Below are 21498 nucleotides of genomic sequence, written 5' to 3' on the forward strand. Positions count from 1 at the left end.
GCATTTAGCAGCTCAAAGTTTCCTCATACGTTTTGCCGAATAAATAAATGTATTTTCAAGCTCGCCGACCTTTAAGTGACGGACGCACTGAAAATAATAGCCTATTATTTAGCTTCTTTTCCACAATATAGCACATCACAGTAACATTATAAAGAATGAAAGAAGATGGAAGAAAACGAAAAAAAAAAAAAAATAAACGGGGAAAAGGGAACACAACAGCATCAATTTTTTTTTTGTTTGGAGGGGAGGGGGGAGAATTAATTTATTTGAACTTATTTCAGATTCAACCTCCAGCCATCTGATAACCATAACGGACCTTCAAGCCGCCAATTCTCCCAACAGCGACAGGAAATACAAACCTCCAGCACTGGTCAACATTTCGAGAAGTATATGCAAGCGACCAGTCCAAGTTAATATTGTATTTACTCGTTAAGAACCACGTTACACAACAAAGAACAAGGAAGAACATCAAGAAGACTAGAAAGACATCAACTGTAGGTTATTATTTATTGTTAGCCAGCAAGCATCACGTTAAACTTTGATGCAACAAAAACTAAAAACAAAAAGATTCACCGATGGTAGACAACATTATCTTTAATTTTTTAAATTGTTATTTGGCTAACAGACTTATCCTTTTAATTTGAATTGGTTATTTGCCTGATATATAAATGGGGTGCAGGTAGAAGCTTTTCTTCTTATTAATTTACGATTGTCTCACCATAAAAAAAATCCGATCAGTACCACCGCCCAGTGAATGTCAGTCAACCACACGGACGCACTATGCAGCGGGACCTTACAGCAAATTATTGTTTAAATTCATCCTCCAGGAACTACACCGACTGCTTTCAGCGACAACGCATCTTCAATTTGGCATCAGTCACGTTTCTCATCCGCGATGGAGTTCATGAGACACTGCATGTTCTTTTGACGATGACTCTAGCGTAGAAAGCTTAAGAGGTAACCTATACTGTCGCATTAGGAAATCGTGCACACTGACGATACCCTAAAAGCCACTTCGAAGCAAATTAGCGAGCTTGTTTTTAACAGATTTTTGCCCGTTTATTAGGGCCGAGATTGCTAAATGATTCGAAATCGTTTCGCCGGAATTAGCGGGAGGAGGCAGGAGCTGGACTGTGTTATACTACAGTAGCAGTTATGTTAGATATGTGCATAGATTGTCGCATAATTTGAAAAATCTGGCTAGGAGATATGGTGTTAGATTGGTGTTCTCGGTCTATAATAAATTATCAAGAATCTGTAATATGATTAGGAATGAATCTGCGAATGTGGTCATGGAAAAACACGCATGTCGCCTGAAACATGAGTATATATACGTATCATATGCAAAAAGAATGTGTATCAGATGCCGTTATCTTGCGGTCGGGTTTATGTAGGTCGAACTGGAAGGTGCATAAATTTACGACTACCGGAGCACGAGATGTGTGTAGATATAGGTAGATGTACGAACCTGTCTATGAATTGTAAGGAATGCACTAGTTGCTGTCCATTGCATTTAGCTACGCGAAATGTGGCTGTGCAGGGAAATTATTGAAGCTTCACATTTACGGCTAGGTGACGACTGTGTTTGCGAGCCGTCCATGGCGTTAACATGCAGTGAGTTGGGTTATTTAGATAAGAGAACCATACGGAGACTTCAGTGGCTTAAGTTTTGCTTTCTGATTATCGGCGATTCCGTGGTTTACGTGTTGTTGGGCTTGCCTATATATTTGAAGTTTGCTTCAATAAACTTCGTTTGGGAGTTAGCGCCGGTCTTGCCCTCTTTCACGTCCTTGGTTTTCGCGCTGCTACTTTTAGGTTGTAACCAGTACCTTTCTGCTTTAGGCATATGCCGCTATTTTGATGTGCTGAAGTTCAAGATTATTTTTGTTACGTGCAGTCATTATAGAAGACACAAAATACCCCTGAAACAACGAAATGCTCACTGCAATAAAAAGCGAAGAGGCTCAAGCACATGGATATGATAATTCAATCAATTCTATAATAAAAGCGCTTACCTAGGCCCAACAATGATATTTACATAGACGGCTACATTTAACACTAGTGTAGTAAATATGCGCACAAACATGCTCTGTTTGTTTTCACAGAATCATTTTACCATCAGATATAGCTTTCAAACACGTGGTGTTAAAATCCTTTTCGGACCTGCTGCTACGCCAGGCCACATAAGCCTCCTGCAAGGGGCAAGTCGCTAAAACGACTATTTCAATGTCAAAGCTGACCTAGAACAACTAGTCTTTGTCCTAAAAGCCTGATGTTTTCTAAACTTAACGCCGTTGATCTCGGGAACAACACCAAATAATTAGTTAAACCATTCCATCTATGCTTTGAACGTGAAGCCTTTGGTCTTATTCTTGGGTACTGTTTTCGCGAACCTGGCAACTGCACATGTGCGGCCAAGGAAAGCCAAAGAAGAATCCCTGCATATATGCACAGAAAGTGAATAAAGGTCTCAATATTGAACTTCCCATCTGCATTGCTTCAGCAACTCAGCTCGTCGGATCCATCGCCACAGTTGTCACAACCGTCACATCTGAGCTTCAGTGGTATGCAGGTACCATTGCTGCAAGTGTGTTCCAGTGGCGAGCAGGTCGCCATTCTGCAGTCTTTTTCGTCGGATCCGTCACTGCAGTCAGCATCGCCATCACAGACAAATGTCTGCCACAAACAATGACCGTCGCTGCAGGTGAATTGAGACTGTGGGTCGCAGGCCATCAGTGGGCATTCTTCCTCGTCAGAGCCGTCAGGACAATCGTTGTAACCATCACATTTCAGCGACTTCCAAATGCAGCGACCGCCGCTGCATCGAAACTCAGACTGCGAACAATTTTGAGCGTCGCAGTTTTCTTCGTCAGAGTTGTCGGTACAATCGTTGATATCGTCGCACCACCAGTTCAAGGGAACGCATTTTCGAAGGCTAAGCGACCCACACGTAAACTCTTCAGAGCTGCAATTACGGGTTCTACAAGCGAACTCACTTTCGTCCCAGCGATCGTCGCAGTCGGTGTTTTCATCGCACTGACGATGATCCGGTATGCACTCGCCGTTTTGGCATGCGAATTCGCCCTCTGTACAGGGCCGGCCTGGGCAGTTAACCTCATCGGAGCCACCGTAACAGTCTTTATCTCCATCGCACCGCCACCGAAGGGGAATGCAGTCACCGACGTAGGTCTCGCTACAGTCGAATTGGTCCGATCTGCAGGTGTTTGGCGGACACATCACCGCCTCTTCGTCCGACCAGTCTTTACAGTCGGGTCGTCCATTACAGTGCTGCCAGCTCGAGATGCATTGACCATTGCGACACGCAAACTCAAAATGCGAGCAATTCTTACTCGGGCAGTTTTCCTCGTCAGAAGCGTCACCGCAGTCGTCATCGAAGTCGCAGAGCCACTCTCTAAGGATGCATCTGTCCATTTGTGCACACTTGAACTGATTCGTCGAACAGCGTGAAGGCTGTGAGTTCGGACCAAAGGGCAAACTTGTGGTCCTAAATACGGCAGTGAACACCAGCACTGATAAAAACGTCCAAGGTAAAACTGCTAGCCTGGTGTCATTCATAGTCCTGGTAAAACACAGCGCTGGGTTTTTGTCGTCCCCTAATCCTCCTCTCAATGACGTGACAGAGTCAGTGGAGCGTCTTGGAACAACTGTCTACTTAGAGACTACTCTTCAGCTCTTGGTAGACCGATAAACTACTCGGAAAGGCAATGTTTCCGCACACAGTTCTTAAAAGTCCATGTAAACAGTCCTGTAAACAGTTCTGAACAAATTACGTATGCCTTACAACACGATAGGGCAACCGTATTTAGTCCAGGGCACGCCCCTCACTTGCACCATAGGTGGTGTCTAATTGGCCCGGATCGATGGAAACACTCTAGCCATGAGCGCTGCGCCAACTGAAAAATATCAATGACACGTAGAAGGCAACACGGCAAGCGGTGAGCTACGCCCATTCGTGGGATGCGCTGCACTCGGGTAGGCGAACTCTGCAAGATCAGGTCCACGTGCTTCGAGCTGACATAAACGACGGAAGCGGCTTCCATGGCGGATGCGACCATTACCGCACGTTCGGTAAATGTTGGTAGAAAGAAGAGCCGCAATAACAGACGGCCCAGCGTTGTGCTGACGCGTTCTTTGCCTTAGCACATCACGTACAGAAACGTGACGCTTTGTTTGCCACCCAGGGCAGTGACTGTGTCACTTCCTACCGCAGAGAAGACGGCTGCATTTTCCACCGCGCTGGATTACACTGTGCGGGGTAACGGAAAGGCACGTGAGATGATACCTGCAAGGTTGTCTTAGGTATACGTAATAATACGGTGTCCAAAATACAGACAAACCTGTCTAAATGTCCAAACGAATTGTGTGAAAAATAAAGATCTGCAGAAAAATCTTCAAAAATAGAATTTTGTTCTTATAAGGCCGCGTAAGCGACTGAGGCTTAACACGAGGTTAAGCCTGTTTGTGTTGTTTATGGACTATATTTATTCCGATCTATATTTTCTTCGGATATTTCCGTCTTTTGAAAACCTAAAACAAACTTGAGATGAATAAGGAGATTTTTACTTCGAAGCAAATTTGAATAAATAGAAGTTGTTTCCTTCCTCTGTCTTCATACGAAGACAAACTACAGCCTTGAGCACTCAGTGAGATGTACGAGGTGTGATGACGCGTTCGCTGCGGCATTCAAAGGAATTGTATTTCAAAAGCAAATGCAACAGGAAAGATGTAGTTATTTCGTAGTGACACGGGCGGATGGTCATGGAACCTTTGTGATCTACGAAAGTAAAGTTATGCTGTGTCTGTTTTATACGTTGCTCTGACGTAAGACGATTAAAATAATTGAGGCACATAAGCTACTGCTCTAAGGGTATGAGGTGACAGCCTTAATATGTCCTGTCAGCAGTTGCATGTAGACACAGACCGTGTTCTGTATTTCTCGGTCACATTGCTGAATACCACATTACAAACATATAGCTGTCTAAGTCCAGTGCCTGCGTGCGACATTAATAGGAAGTCTACTTTCCAAAGCGTACGATGGGTATGGTTACGGTTACATGTGAGAGGAGAGATCCTCACGTTCGCCACGGCCGACCTGAGCTTTTAATTTCCGTCTCTGACGCTAACTTAGCCGTCGCCGCTGCAACCGCCAGTCTATTTAGATCACGGGCACCTTGAAGTCACAGCCCGCACGGAGCACTAAAAAAACCACAGCTTGAAACTAAGTATCTCGGTATTTCTCGCCCCGGTGACGTCGGATGTTTGGCGCGATGCGAAGTTTGCGGTTCGCGAATACGCTGTACCTCTGCCCGTCTCCTGAAGAAAGTAGAAGGCAATGGTGTGACGTAGCCATTTGGGCTCCTTACTTCCGAACCACTGCCAGCTGCGCTCGCTTCGGTTTATTAGCTGTTAAACTGAGCCCGGAATAAGCTGTGATAGGTTCCATTTATCTTGTAAGACGTTTCTGAAGGAGCTTACTAAATTTTGCGAGCGAAGCAGTGTAAGTCGGAGTGAAAGAAGCTGATCATGTCGATGGCGCGCACAACTTTCCACGGTACTAACCCCACCGTCATGAACATAGCCATTGTTTACTGTTACTTTCATTCCGGAGAAGAGGCTGGTAGCGCAGTCGGTAGCAGATTTCATAAGGGACAATTTCAAACTCTTCCTAACAACACAGCTTGAATCGTTACCGTGGCGATGATATCAACAGACCTTCGAAATAATGCACCCAGGTGGATTACCAACGGCATTAGTTATAATTGGTGTCACAATGGCAAATTTTTTTTAGTTTCCAGTGTTCTTTGGAATCCCGAGGACTGAGGTGTCCTTTTGGCGGCATGCATGCTACACCGGAAATAATATTAAGGATAGAGCTCGTGCATCAACCTAATATACATATACGTTGCCTCATATGGAGGGGGGCTGGGTAGTTAGCTCGTTCGGCAACTGAGTCAGAGGCTCATCCGCAGCGCTGCGTTCTACCCGAGGCAAAATACGAAAGGCGACACTCGGTTGTGCGGTGGCAGCGCATGTTAAAGATCCCTGGTGGGTGGCGGGACGAGATATTAGTCGGAGAGCTAGCGTCTAATAGGTCTACGTTTGTTACGAAAGTGGAAAGCCGATGAGACGGTGTCGAGCGTTCGAGTGGCCTGCTGAGGAGCAAGTTCCGTCCAGTCTTAAAGCAGCTGCTTCGTTAGGCGCAATGCGCTTGTGTGTGGCAGTTGGTATTAGACTACGACGGTGCTTTAGAACAAGTGTTATGTGTGAAAGCCAATACATGGCGAGTAATTTCATTTTTCTTTCTCAGCGCTGCTCTGCGCGTGCCTTCTATACACGTCTGATTGACCCTGTTGTTCGATCTGAATCAAGAAAGAAGACGCGTTTCGTGTATTTGTGTCGGCAGTAAGCTGGCTTATTGCCTCTCAGAGAGCCCTTGAGCGGTAGATGTAACACAAGCTGGCAGCGCACGCCTGCTTGGGCTCAGCACAATGCTCACATTGCTCCGAACTATTAGGGCGAAAGCCTTAAATGGCTCATCGTTGTCGTCAGCAAAAGTGTCGCGCTTTTGCCATTCAATCAGCCTGTCATGACATTTGAATTCACGTTACCCCTATGCAACGGGCAGAAGCTGCCAACCGCTCCTTTCATATGGGAGGGTGATATCAGAATCAGCCTGCCAGAACCGTTTGCAGTATCGTTACCCCTACGACACGCAGGCACGCCAATACGGCTTGGTTGAAGCGCGACTTTATATATGGGTTGGTAGCTTACGCTCTCGCGTCATACCCTTAAAGGATGAGCTTAAGTGCCCCCAATAATGTAGTGCCTTACATTAATAGGCCTTACACTGATAGGAGGCGTTAGTACAGTAGGCATCAGCGGCGTTTGAAAAAGGATAGAAAAGGCTCAGTATCTGTCATAGTTCTCCGCGTACACATGTACCATGCCGTAAAAAAAAGGGAGGAAAGTGAAAAAGTAGTGACCCTCTTTACACGAAGCATCATTCATCGCCACATTGGGAATAAATGCGTAGCAGAATGCGGTACTCAGGCTTTCGCCTTTCACCACTTTATTTGCCAAAGTGTCTCGTATTTTTTTCCCCAATGTCAATTGCCGTAGCGCTGACACTTTCCTCGTTTAGAAAGCCCAACTCGCTTCACACCGAGTGCGTACTGTAGTGCATGTGACATGAAACTATGCAAATGACACGGAAGGCGAATGTCAGCCATTGGAATGGATGGCATTCCTCATCTCAAAAGTAGTTTGGAGCACTATCGAACCTATAGTGAACTGAGTTAAGCAAAGGCACACGCTGGGGAAATGTATTGCTGCACTTCTTTTATCCCGCGACTGGTGGCTTCGTCACTGCGAAGGAAAACGAACCAGTGCCTACCTGCTACCCGCAGGAGATAATTTAGACACTTTTAGTGGAGCGTATTTCAGCCTCCGCTCCGCTCAGCTGGTGAGCGGGGGAGCTACTGCGCATGCGCCAAACGCTGAGACGGGAGCGCGCAAGCGGATCGGTACCCGCGTTTTGCTTGCTAGCCCCCCTCGAGGAGCGGTCCGGCGAGCGCTTCGCACGTGGTGACTCTACACGCTGCGGTACCGCGCAGCTTCACAGATAACAAACGCCTTTCAAGAATAGAGCTTGCTTCTCGCTTCATATATTATAAGATGTTTATGCGCAAAAATAGTGCTTTGCAGTGGGGCAGGAAAATAACACAGTGCTTTTTTTTTTAATGCCTATTTCCACTTTTTATAACCAGGAGGCTCTTCGTGCAGGTCGCCCTCGCCTTCTCTGAGTTTAAAACAAATTTTGCCTCCAACGCTCCGGTTAGGCTCAGCGGGCACCGCGAGCGGTGCAGAGCTGATGGATTATGTGTGATCCTAGGACGCGGCACTTTCGGGTGCCAAGTCCCTTTCCTATCTGACAACGGCACCAATAGGCTCTGCTAAAGCTCTCTAATAGCCGACTGGGCGGACGTGGTGTCTGTACCACTTTGCGGCAGGCCTCTAAATGGTTGTGTAGGGCAAGACTTTCTTTACTAATTTAACCAATGAATAAAAAACTGAATCGTCAGAAGGAAGACAGAACCATTTTTCAATTTTACAAACTATGTTCTGTGACAGTAATCTTTCTTGAAAAAGAGAGTTAGTTTTCCTTGTAAGAGGGACTATAAGTTTGCCCATTTCTCAAGGAATAAATAACCATTAGGCTGCTCTCAAATACCAGCTTATAACCACCTATAAGATCCCCACGTATAACGGAATACAACAGCCTCGCAAAACACCGTGGCTACGTTCAAATACCGCCGTCGTGAATATACTATAGAGCCCATAAATCACGCTGAGCAGCAGAATGTACCCACTGATTGTTACGGTGCCTTTAAATGTATTATTCTGTCCCACGTTCGCTCAATTTCAACAGCTGTAATTACTGAGTAATTGACAACTAATCTGGGATGCAATCTGCTTTTTTCTTTTTTTTTTTTTGGTTTCCATGCGGTTTTGCGGTGTCTGAAACAAATCCTGGCGTAGGTATTGCGTGACTAATTTCTCACGCAAACTTTTCTCTCCTAACTAATCTTGGATAAAAGCTACAAAACGCAAATACATAAGCTAACTTCCTTCGGAAGTGAAACAGCATTCTATATTGGATTTGCTTCGACGTCGAGTGCCCGTACAGCTGCCGCTGACTGCATTTATCGTGGCTCCTTGGATTGTTATAGTTATCAAGGTGGACTTACGGGAAAATTGGAATCCCATCAGGGCATCGAAAGCAGTTTGTAATCATATATAGCTTGTACTCAGCATGGCCACGACTACAACGAAACAGAACACATGCCATGCGCTGCAGTCGGATGCAAGCCTAGAAAAAGAACGATTTTGCCGTTAGAAGGGTACCCTAGAGCCAAAGGCTCCAGCCGACTCTCATGACAGTGGGGATATTTCCGTTATACCTGCTAGAGTGGCAACGGACGGTGCGGCAGATGAATGGAGGTTCACCATGGTCTGCTCGGATTAATCAAGACACGGTGAAAATCAGACGACGGAAATTCTTGAAGGGCTTCCTTTGAGGTGTATCTGCCCCTTTGTTGTTAAGTTCTATCCGACGTTATTCGCTTGAGCGCTGCAGCAGAACGCGTTTTTGACATCACAGCTGCCGTGTCCAACGGCGGTGCCAGCCCGCACCCTTCTGGTGGTGTGGGTGCGTTCACACATTGTTCTAAAATTTAAGTTATTTGCGTGTAGTTATGGCCTGCTGTTGGATGATACTAGCAATCTCGTGCAGAAAACCCATCAAAGGGAAGTTTTAACTTCAAATACTGAAATAAGAAATGGGAAGAGCACTGAAGAATCTGCACTGGAGAAATGCATAAGCCTGAGCGTAGCTGCTGTACACGGTATATAGGGCTGCCCTTTTAGAGGTTTCACACTTCGGAAACCATAGTATCTGCGTCTTCGACGTCATTTTGTAGCAAGCTACACATGCTTTTTTTATTTCTTTCAATTTTTCTTCGAATAAATGACACTTCACACCTTTTCAGATCAATTTTACTCATTTTATTCCAGTTTTTTTCTCGAACGCCCGACTTCCGGTGACGTGACACACATGCAGACACGTCAGACGTCCAGTCAAATGACCCTTGCCACACGTTACTTGATCCTACCACACATCACGTGACGAGAAGTGTTACGCCACATCCGGATGTCGCCATTGCTCTGTCTGGCTATTTTGAAGCCTGATTGATTTTTTAGGCTGTGGTTTATCACCGCAGTGCTTAATTTTATCCCTACGATTTCCCAGACGAGATGGGTCCATCGTCCACCTAGTACATCATTCGTTTTTTGTTAACTCGCCCGATTACGACGAAACAGTTGACGCAACTTTTGGAGACTTCAAACTTCAAACATAGACACCTTATGCTTAAAATAATTGATTGATCTTTATTAACGAATGCACGTACTTATGAGGAATATTGAGACATGACTCAAAGTTTAGGCTCAGCCATACCACCTTCATTGATTTCTGCTTACTCATGCTCATCTGTGCCGATAGTCGGCAGAAGTTCCTTTAAGCAAATGTATGAGGCTGATTGAGTGTCACTGCGTGCTAATACTCAGCCTGAGCCAGAGCGCGTGCGTCGTGAGTGTAAGTGAGACGCGAACGCAATCGAATGAACTACAGTTAGTTTGAGCCTCGGAGATATAGCTTTTCTCGCGGAAGCTTTGCTACAGTCATCCTGCGTTCCGTTTTGCTGTCCGCTACGTTGGGAAGCTGTGGGACCCAGTAGGCCTCTGTTTTCTTGTGTCAGGCAAATGTCTTGTTCCTGCTGCTGTAATGTGGTCGTTTTTGTGAGCATCATGAATATAAAAGAAAGATAGAAGAAAGGATGATAGGTACGAGCGATAAGGTCCCAGGCACGCCGTAAAAGTTTTTATGTCAGTGACAATGTCATATTTACAAGTGGCGGCGGAGGTGTGATGGCAGGCGTGCAGTGACTTCTTGTGTGTGAGAAAATAATTTGTAACTGGTGTGCCGTATTGTCATGATATAGAGTCAATGGCTCTCATTGCTGAATGGGGTAGGATAAGCTTAATAGATAATGTAGTACAGCACCGCCGTCGTATCTCAGTGATTACGGCGCTCGAATAGTGAAAGTAGGGACGCGGGATTAAAGCGGGTGTTTTTCTATGGACGCGAAAATCAAGACGCCTCTGTACGGTGTGATATCAGTACACGTTAAAAAGCCCCAGGTGGGAGGAATATCCGCAGCTCTTTTGCTTACGGTGTACCTTGTAGCCTGAGTGCCTTTGGAACTTGAAACGCTACAAACCAACTAAACCTAATGGTGAATTTACAGCCAAGCCTCATTTCATTATATTTTAAAACATATGCTCATTGATGGGAACTGCAAAAGTTAGCGATTGACCCAGAACAGCCCGCTAACTACAATCGTGGCAGGAATCTGGCCAACACCCTCGGTTGAACCCCTTGTGCATTCTACCAACATAGATTAAGCCAACTCGGGAGACAGCACTGAAGGACATTCGCTGGTCTATAGATTATTCTGGGAGCTAATCTTCGGGAGTGCCGAAATCTACATAGGAATTAGTGTTGTGAAATCAGAGTATCAAATTGGACCACATTTTAGTTTTGTACGGATGGAAGGGAAGGTGCTTGTATAACCCATGAATTAAGGTGAATTGAACAGAATTGTCATTCTGAATAGTACACAAAGCAAGAGCTGTACAAAGTTCCGTCTTCTTTATAGATTTTAACGCACGCCTGAAAGGAAGCATCCTATATTGAAGGTCTTATACTCAAGTTATGGTGGACATACATGCCAATAAACTTCCCGCAGTGGGGCCACCTTTCAACTTGGTAGTGGAATAAGGATTGGACAATAGCAGACACAGTGATATGACAGTAATCTTTATTAGATATATCAGTGTGCATGTGTAAGTGTCTGATAATTTGCACGTCATATGTAAGCGAAAACTATTACCTGTGTATCGGAATTTTCTTTCGTCATTCGCACCTTGCCAGGGAGTTTTTGTACACCTATATAGGCTGCCGTTTAGATGCATAAAACAAAGTTAAACGTTATCGACAAAAAAGAACGTTTTTGTCTACGGAAGCAATAACAAGAAATCTGGTATGCGGAATTTCAGAGACTTCGAACTGCTAACAGCTAGTGCTAAAATCCTGAAACATTGATCCATCTACTATACGTCACTTAATTTTCGTTAAACACGTTAGCTGATTTTAATTTCCGCTTTTGTCATGTTTACTTAAACTTTCTTGAAGTCAATTACCTTCTACGGTTTTAGGGAGCTGGGAAGCTTATAGCATTCAAAGCAGGGCTCATAAATATTTCAAGGTTATCTGCTAATTTCATTTCGCAAATGTACATTATCTACCTTTTATCTTGTTTGCAAGATTACAAAGTGCACAGAAAATATTTCCAAACAAAAACATTTTTAAGTGGCATATTCCTCAGCGTAACCATATATTAAAAGCCTGACTGTTATCGCATTTAAAATGTCAGGAATTGCACCAGCCGCCGTACCAAAGGAGTACAGCTTCGATTCTCAGTAAGACACTTGCTAACAGTCTGCCTCGTTGTAGCCATCCGAACAGTCGTTTTTATGGTTGCACTTGTAGGGCTTCCAGATGAAGCTACCTTCACCGCAGGGAAACTCCGTCTCTGAGCAGATCGGTTCCTTGCAGGTTTTCTCTTCTGATCCGTCCGGACAGTCAGCTTTCCCGTCGCACCCGTTGGACCGTTGGACTTCGAGATGCAGTTGCCGTAACCGCAGTAGAGCTCCAGCTCTGACAGTTGTCCTCATCCGAACCATCGTTGCAATCTTCATAACCGTCGCAAAGATAATCATTAGGAACACGCACTTTCAAACCATCAGCTGTGATACATTCCAACATTCTATACTCATAGTCAGGGCTTAGGCACTGGTTTTCATCTGAGTCGTCTGCGCAGTCGAAAAAGTAGTCGCAGAGTTCATGGATGGGTATGCAATCACCGTTGTCACACGCAAACTCGTCTTCCCGACAGGTCCCTTTTTCTTTGCAGTACAACTCGTCGGATCCGCCGCTGCAGTCGTCTGAACCATCGCACAACCAATCCATGTGAATGCATTTATCTTCTTCGGTGCACTTAAACTCAACCGTAGAACAATGCGTGGAGGTAGTCCTGTTTAATGTGTGCGAGGCTACGGGGCTTAAAAAGGGGGTGAAAGTCAGCAAACACAACAGATGCTTCGGAAAACTTGACCACAGCATACTGATGTTTACTCCCACTCACGGCTTCTAGATGATAGGACTCCGGCAGCTTGCTTGCGTTCGCCGTTCTCTGTCCACCCGACTACTGTGAAGGCAAACCACACTCCTACAACGTTTGTGAGCGAGCAGGTTGGATGAAGGCTCGAAGAGAGATCGAGGTCTGGTAGATACTAAGCAGCAACACGCAGCGGTAGACAAGTTGAACTCATAGTCATGATGGCGCACTCCGTCCATCATATATAGCGGTTTCCTCCATATCGCATCACGCCGAATGTTGCGCAGCTGCTGACGTCTACGCCAAACTCCTGGCCGATGAGTAACACGCGATTGGCCAAGTTAATAGAAACTTGTTTTGGGAACGTGATGCCGCACGTTCTAAAGAGCGCGCAAGTTTTTAAAAGCGATGTGCTCTGTGGATCTCGGTGGGGTTGACGCTTTCATGAAGTGTTATGATTACGAGAGGCACTCAAGTTACGAATTGACTCACGCGACAGTGCTAGCTAAGCTCACAAGTGATCTCTGCCCTCTACGATTGCATGAAAAGTGAAAGCGCATATGCAACTCCGAGTCGGCCACACCGCACGCGCGTTTATAGTTAGTTGAGAAGCAAATACTCTCTGCTGTAGCAGTGTTGAATTCTGCTAACGGCGAACGACTTAATTTTTGCTTCATGTAGCATTACGTCACACGACTGCGCAGAGGACGAGCCGCGCTATTGCCTGCATAGCGAGCTTGTAGTATTGTGCAAATTAGCTAGCGAAGAGTAAGAAGGAAAAAGAAAATATATTGCACTGCGTACAGAACGCCATCAATAAAAATGCGTACAGAAATAAAACCAAAGAAAAGATAACAAGATGTACATCACTTCCGGCGACTGAAACTGACTGTCGCACGAATGGTCGCAACTAACCAGTCTCAACTTTGTCAAAAAGAGAGTGACATAAAATTCATTGACACATAAAGATTTGCATGTATGTCAACTTACTGTTTGGTAAATTGAGTTATGAGAGTTTTCGCCTGTTGCTGAAACATACGAAGCAACCAGTTCGCTCACATTTTCGAGCTTATGTGTTAAATGTGAGGACCAACAGATCATTATACGCCGAAAAGCAGAGAGTTCGACCTGGTATTCCACTACGCATTGGTGGATGGGAGATGACAGGAGGCGTAATGGCTTACAATGGGGCAGGAATTCAAATATATACAAGAATATCATACAATTATCACATCACAACCAAGAGTATAAAGACCTGTGCTCCTCTATAAAGCAAAGTAACATCAAAGTAACATCATGGGGCTGAAACGTGGAGGCTAACTAAGAGAGTTCTACTTAAGTTGAGGACAACCCAGAGGGCTATGGAACGAAAAATGGTAGGGGTAACATTAAGGGATAGAAAGCGTGCAGAGTGGGTCAGAGAAATAACTCAAGTTACCGACATTCTAGTGGAAATTAAGAAGAAGAAATGGACATGGGCAGGACATGTAGTGCAAAGAGAGGATAACCGATGGTCGCTGAGGGTAACAAACTGGATTCCAAGGGAAGGAAAGCGTAGCAGGGGGCGGCAGAAAGTTACGTGGGCGGATGAGATTAAGAAGTTCGCAGGGGTCAAGTGGATGCAGCTAGGCACAGAACCGGGTTAAATGGAGAAATATGGGAGAGGCCTTCGCCCTGCAGTGGGTATAATCAGGCTGGTGATGATGATGATGAACATGAGAGATTTCCCATCAGAGACTTCCAAGCTCTGTAAAAGTATTCGGTATTAAAGTGCCATGATGATGACGCTGTCGAAGCACCCAAAAAGAACCGCTCAGCACGCGCATTTCACGAGCGCATACAGAACGAACCGTGATAATGTAACACCCGGTGTGAGATATGTGATGCTACACAAAGCTTTCACCGCTATCTAGAGAAGATGGCACCGCGCTAAAGCCACACCCAAATTAATTCAGTAAACAGAAAAAGGATAGCCTGGATTTGCTTAATGGTAGACGCTATTTCGAAGCTGAGGGGTTCAGTCCCTGGAAGTGGCCATGTCAAATGTCTATTAAGGCCGGAATACATGGGGCGTTTTTACCGCGTCGAACCAGCGTTTTTCGCGCTATGGCGCGCACTTGACGACCGGAGTCGGAATAAACGCGAGCTGCCGCCGCCGATCAGGATCTGTCAGATATTTAAAGCGCGGGCTGCGCGGCGTCCTCTCGAACCGGAAGCTGCTGCGGACGCGCGCCAATAGCAGCGAGGAAAGCTGGCATTTCCGGTTTGAGCGGCCGCTGTCAACATGGCCGCCAATGGCCGACGAGGTGTGTGCATTTTGGCCGCAGAAATGTGATTGTCGTGAAAATAAACGCTTTATCAATCATGGAGTGTCGCTTTTTTGTGAGTGTACGACCTACTCGCGGATCGAAATGTCTGTTTCCTCCCTGAAGCGAAATATGTAGAAAAAAAAAAAAACCGTGCGAAAGTATGTGTCTGGTTCACTCGACACGCCATATCTTTGTGGGACCTATGCACGCTTGCTACACTTAGCACAGTAGCATCGAAATGAGCTCTATCGTGATTTTAACACAATGAACACCGTCGCTTCTCACACGTACCTCTGTCTGCTGTTATTTCGGCTCGCTGATGCATTTGTTTTCGCATGAAGTTATCCGCGGCGGCTCTCGCGCCTCTTAGCGTCGCGTCGGCGCGGCACTTTTTGACGCGCGAAAATCGTGACAGAAAAAAAAAAACGCTGAATCTAATCAGGGCTTTATGATCTTGTGTCTCCCCGTCATGGTACGCGAGCTTCAGCATAGCTGACTTAACTATACCGATATGGATATTTTTCTTTTTCTTTTCTTTTTACAGAAAGGGGCAGCCGAGGCAAAATGTTGAAAAACATGACGAGGCCTCGGCACCCAAGCAAAGTTTGACAGACCAGTGAAATAATACATTGTTAATCTAGACATTTACAACCTAACACAAATAATAAACGCATATGCCGCAAAAAGATTGTTACACGCGTCAAAGCGCAGCAGCAAAAGAAGTACACAACAAAAACAAAATAAACCGTATTACAGACATATACAATAAAATCATAATTTGCCATTCAGTCATAAGCTGCTAACATAGGCGATTGGTTCACTTGCTCCAACCAAGAAAATTCAACCAAAGTGTTAAGATCAACATACAGAAATCTTGAAATGTTAGATTGGAGAAAATTCAATATTGTTTGCAATTAGGTATGCTTTAATGTTACGCTTGAATGTGTTACTTCTAACAGAGAAGTCAACATTAAGATTGGACCTGTTAAGAGCAGTGGGAACATGGTAGGTTAGTGTTTGTTTGCCGTAGTTTGTTCGAACTTTAGGGGTAAGTTTCTTGTTGGTTCGAAGTTCATATCTCGCTAGGCTATGATCTGGTATTGACGCATGTAGCCTGTGCGGATGGATGTGTTTTAACAAGTGGAAATAATAAATCTGATTGGCTTTTAGCATATCGTGCTTGATGAATAACGGTGCAGTAGGCAAATGTTGTGGTCTACCATAATACCCTTCAATCGCTCTTAGAACGCTCTTTTGAACGACTAATAATCTCTCAAGGTTTCTGTAGGTTGTCGTACCCCAAATGAGGATGCAATATGTGAGTCGCGAATTTAAACAACGAATGGTATGACATTACATTTACCTGCTACATGGTCTAGAACGCTTGACAATTTGCTAAACGCAAGTGCTCGGTCAGAAAATAGCCAGCTTAAAACCATGCTTCGGTGAGCCCCACAGACCGACCGCAATGATAAGATACCGCAAGCTGTCATCCGATATAACGCGGCAAGAGACATTGTAGGACCAGTAACAGAGAAGAACATGCAGGGGCGATGACCGCAATTTGTTCCGTCTCAACTTGTGGCGAAATGCCACATATATATCTATTTTGATCAGTAATTTGCAGCCTTCAAAGGATACGAAACATCTATAGGCACAAAATAAACAAACGCATTTTCCCCAGTAACATAATTGAGAGTAATCGTTTTGTTGTCTTTGTATATAAAATGATACCAGTCACTGCACTTGCTCAATTTTAATTCATCATATTGCTGCGTGATAACGTAAAATTAAGGAAGAGGGAAAAAATGGGTAGGAAGGAACTTAAGCTTCGCCTTTAAGGCTCCCATTTTCCTTCTTTATGCCTTATGGAAAGAAAGCCAAATGTTTAATACTGTTAAACCTAGTTAAGCGAAGCGGAAGCTTGGTGCTCTTGGTTTGTATTTGATTAGGCTTAGATTTAGACATAGGCAGAAATGAGTTTGCAGCGATTACGTTGCGCACACTCACGGTTAATTACAAGAGGGAACTCGTGATGCTTTATCTGCCCTCAAGATAAAAAAAAATTCATAGGTCAAAGGTCAAGTGATGGTACATAATAGCCGGTACCAGGGTTAAACTATACAGCCACACTATGGCCTCTGGCTCATGAAAGTCAAGCGGCGTGACAAGTTGACTGCTTTTATTATATCTTCAGTTCTTTTGCGTATAGTTGTGCTAGACAGAAAAAAAAATCAATTTCTTGTTTTCAGTATATTTTGACGCAGTGGTGCTCTCTTCTTAGGCAAACGCGTGTTAGGAGTGTAACAGCTTCCGACGAACTTTCCAATTTTTGTTCATTCCTGGATAATTTTTATTGCGTTCAATTCGGCCTTTTTTAAATTACGGAAACCAAAAGAAGCAACTGCATCTGCGGGTAAGTATATTAGGGCAAAATGTATTGTCAAAGAGACTGCGAATTTTACATGTAACGTTTCCAAGAGTGTTTAATGGGGAATTATGTGCAGCCAAAAGTTTAAGATGAAAGACCATGGACCTTCAATGCATTTCACAGTACCGCAACCGTCAGCGTCGCATGCGTCCAGATAGAGATACATGCGTCCATCTGTACTGGGAGCTGTCGAACTGATAAATTAAGTTTTCGACAAAAATATTGTTCGCAGGACTTTGGGAAACCAATAGACTCTTTGTAATTGCCATTTCCGTAGGTTTTCCCCGGGATTGAGGCTGCATAGACTGCTGCATAGACTGGAATGTTAAGCTCCACTTGCTGAGCTCAACGACAAAATCCCAGCCGAGAACTCGAATATCTGCTAAATTACTGGGCTCGCCTGCATTCGAGAAAAGTTGGCTGTATAGTAACAAGGCGTTTCTAAAGGAGTCAGTGAGCCACTCTCCTGACATTACACATCACTTGAAAATCTTTGGTTACGCTTCGTGCGCAGTTCTAGGGCGCGAAGTTATGCAGTGCCGAATAGAAATTTGACTACCTGCTGAAAGAATGGGAAGATGTAGAATATACGTTCATTCGCAGCTTGCTGGACTTTATGACTCTGATACGATAAGCACTGACACACAAGAAAGGCCTGCCTGCGTGATACACCCCGCATTGCTTTATTCAAAAGGTAATTGTTTAGTTTATGTCTCTTTTTGATCCAGAAACTTACACATCGTCAAAACCTTCACGGTCTGTTGAGAACAGTTCTGCCATAAATTTGCGGTGGGAATAAATTGTGCACTAATATGGCGATAAGGTTCCGTTATTATTAATGCGAGAGCATTACTTCACTAGGTTCACAGATTTCTGACCGCATCCGCAGGCCGCGTCCACAAAATAGCGTCCGCAGCAGTTGTTTTGTAAAAAAATACTCTTTATGGAACTATGGAACGAAAAATGGTAGGGGTAACGTTAAGAGATAGGAAGCATGCAGAGTGGGCCAGAGAAATAGCTGAAGTTACTGACATTCTAGTGGAAATCAGAAGAAGAAATAAGCATGGGCAGGGCATGTAGTGCGAAGAGAGGATAACCGATGGTCGCTTATGGCAACAAACTGTCCAAGGGAAGGAAAGCGTAGCAGGGGGCGGCAGAAAGTTAAGTGGGTGGATGAGGTTAAGAAGTTCGCAGGGGTCAAGTGGATGCAGCTAGCACAGGACCGGGTTAATTGGAAGAATATGGGAGAGGCCTTCGCCTTGTAGTGTGTATAGTCAGGATAATGATGATGATGACTCTTTTTGAGGAAATTTAGTTTTGCTCACGCGTAGGCTTTGTGCTGGCACTCCGGACAGCGAATAAAGGCATGTAGTGAGAAAGTAACGCAAATACTTTATGCTGGTTGTGTAGAGGTGACGTACAATGATGTGATAAGTGTAAGATGCACTTCTGGTAGTGGCTTGAAAAGGGTTGTCAACAATTGTGGCGCCGAGTTGTTCGCGCATGAACACTGAAAAACTCAGTGATTTCTTGATGCCGACATTAAAGGTGCCGCAGAGGATGAGGATAGCGTCCAGTGCGCGCACAAAGTACGTATTCCCATTCGCATAGTTCATAAAAGACGTGGCCATGGAATATGTTGTGTCCTTTCTGGCGGTGTTTGATAAAATGCATATACACGCTATCACCACGTTTCGTCCGCTGACATCGTATTTGGAGGACACATGTCTACGCCCATGGGCGGAACCTTTCGACAGCTGCGTTGTCACGAGTCAGGACATGTTTTCTGTGCGCCTTCGTAAATCGTGGCAGTTGATGAAGTCAACACAGACGAATCCGTCAAGAATAACACGCTCATCATTCTTGTTTTGAATCGCGCTGGTGGCGCCCGATGGCGCCACTTGTCCGAATGGTGGCTGGAAACGACCGGTGCGCATGCTCTAGAAACTTTCCTTGACTAACAATCTTATGCCTTCGCAATGTAGTTATCTAGTAAATAAAAAGATGCCGTTCAATGTTAGTACCGCTTCACTTGATGATTTTTTGACATCACATATATTACAGAAACCAACTAGAATTTTGAACCTCATCTACCCCTCATTAGGACACGTCTACGGTTGTCCAGCAGCCTTGCTCGACGGAACCATGACGAACAATGGGGTTTGAAAATGTAGCCGTTAAATGCAGTCTTGATTAAAAAAAAAAAAACTGAAACCGTATTTTCGTCTGTTATTGTGTTTCTGTTGAAAATACACGCCAATTAACGCCTGTGTATAGTGCAGTTCTGCTCGTTCGAGCTGTCTCAGCAATCGCGGTAGCCGTCGCACAGCCATGTTTTCTCGATGCACTCACTATTATCCTTGCACGCGGACTTATTGTTCCAGCATCTGGTTCCAGAAGGACAGTTTTGCTCATCTGAACCGTCCGAGCAGTCTCTGTCACCGTCGCACCGCCAGCATTGATAGCTGCAAGTAGTCCTTGTATGAAGTCAGTTTTCGCACAACGTATTCCAGGGGTGCAGTTCTGCTCATCGGAGGCGTCCTCGCAGTTGCGGCGACCATCGCAGAGCCAAGTCTCGTTAATGCAGTGACCACTATTCTTGCACTTGAACTCAGTCGGTGCGCAAGTACAATTGTGCTCGTCCCAGCCATCCGAACAATCGTGGTGGCCGTCGCACAGACAATGTTTGTCTATGCAGCGACTATACTGTTTTTGCACGCAAGTTCATTTTCCGCACAAGTACAGTTTTGTTCGTCTGAGCCGTCTGAGCAATCGGGGTCACCGTCGCAGACCCAGTTTTGTATGATGGATTTGGTGTTATCGTTGCAATCGAAGCTTTTCTGGAGGCAGCCTATTTGCAAACTACAATTTTCTTCCTCCGAACCATCTGAGCAATCGGGAGTGTCGTCGCACCGGTTAGAATGATTAATACAGATTCCATTACTCTTGCACACGAACTCATTTTTTGAGCAGCGCATTCCGAAAGTGCAGTTTTGCTCGTCTGAACCATCTGAGCAACTTTTACCATCGCACTTCAAAGCGACAGGTAAGCACGCAATGGCACCAGTGTACGTCAGGCAAGCGAACATGTTCACAGCTCAGGCTTTAGAGATGTTGGTCTGGCAGATTACGTCAAATTCGTCCGATGCGTCAGCTCTGACCCGGTCGCCGTCACATCGCCACTGATGCGGAATGCATGGCCCACCGCTTCTGCATCTGTACTCTCCCTCGGCACACGCCCCGGTGGACCTGTAGTCGTTTTCGTCTGACCCGTCACTACAGTCCGGTGTTCCGTCACATCGCTGCATCCAGGCCATGTACAAATCTTCTGTAGAGCACTTGAAATATTTCCCTGAGCACGGCTGGAACTCCTCGTTGGCATTTGGCAAGGAATACGATGCTACTGAAGCGAGGCAGATAGTGAGCAAAACCAGTCTTGAAGTAGTCCAGAAGGAAGTTGGTATAACCCATTGTTCAGCTCTCATGGTGTTCACAGAGCGAAGCCTGCCAATGGTCGACAAATTGAAGCAAACTGAGTACGTCGTTAGAAAAATCTTGTGGTCGAACATTACTCGCCTGATTTAATCTGTACTGAACGCTTATCCCACAAGTCATCTTATGTGGCTCTCACAAGGTCTCGCGGTAGTGTGCGACTGGGTTTGTAGACAGCGGCTTTCTTTGTGGCGAATGTTTTACCCCATGTTATTATGCAAAAGAAGGAAGAGGAAGAAGATTTTGAGGTTTCGTATTTCTTGACGTGACACTAATAATAGAAAATTCCTCCACAATCGATAACTAGTGGAGAAAAGGCAATTAGGCAGGCGTGCATTTCTGATATGCCGTACTGCTCGAAGTCGTAACACCCCCGCTGGAGGCGATAGGGAAGCAACGAGGCGCCGGAAGTTATTGCCTCGCAATTTCCTTTACGCGAGGACGCCAT

General features: G+C 45.1%; 1 protein-coding gene across 1 annotated transcript in view; it reads left to right on the forward strand.

Annotated features, from left to right (window-relative positions):
* The window catches only part of LOC146178534 (uncharacterized), a 42135-nt gene extending 29461 nt beyond the window's left edge, over positions 1–12674 (forward strand). The window contains exon 8 of the mRNA XM_084579991.1: positions 12615–12674. Within this exon, the coding sequence (XP_084436117.1) occupies positions 12615–12674 (60 nt within the window). The remainder of the gene's footprint in view (positions 1–12614) is intronic.
* Positions 12675–21498: the final 8824 nt, after the last annotated feature.

The sequence above is a fragment of the Amblyomma maculatum genome, chromosome 9, assembly GCF_055883805.1.
Source record: "Amblyomma maculatum isolate TAMU_Amacu chromosome 9, ASM5588380v1, whole genome shotgun sequence".
Taxonomy (NCBI): Eukaryota; Metazoa; Arthropoda; class Arachnida; order Ixodida; family Ixodidae; genus Amblyomma; species Amblyomma maculatum.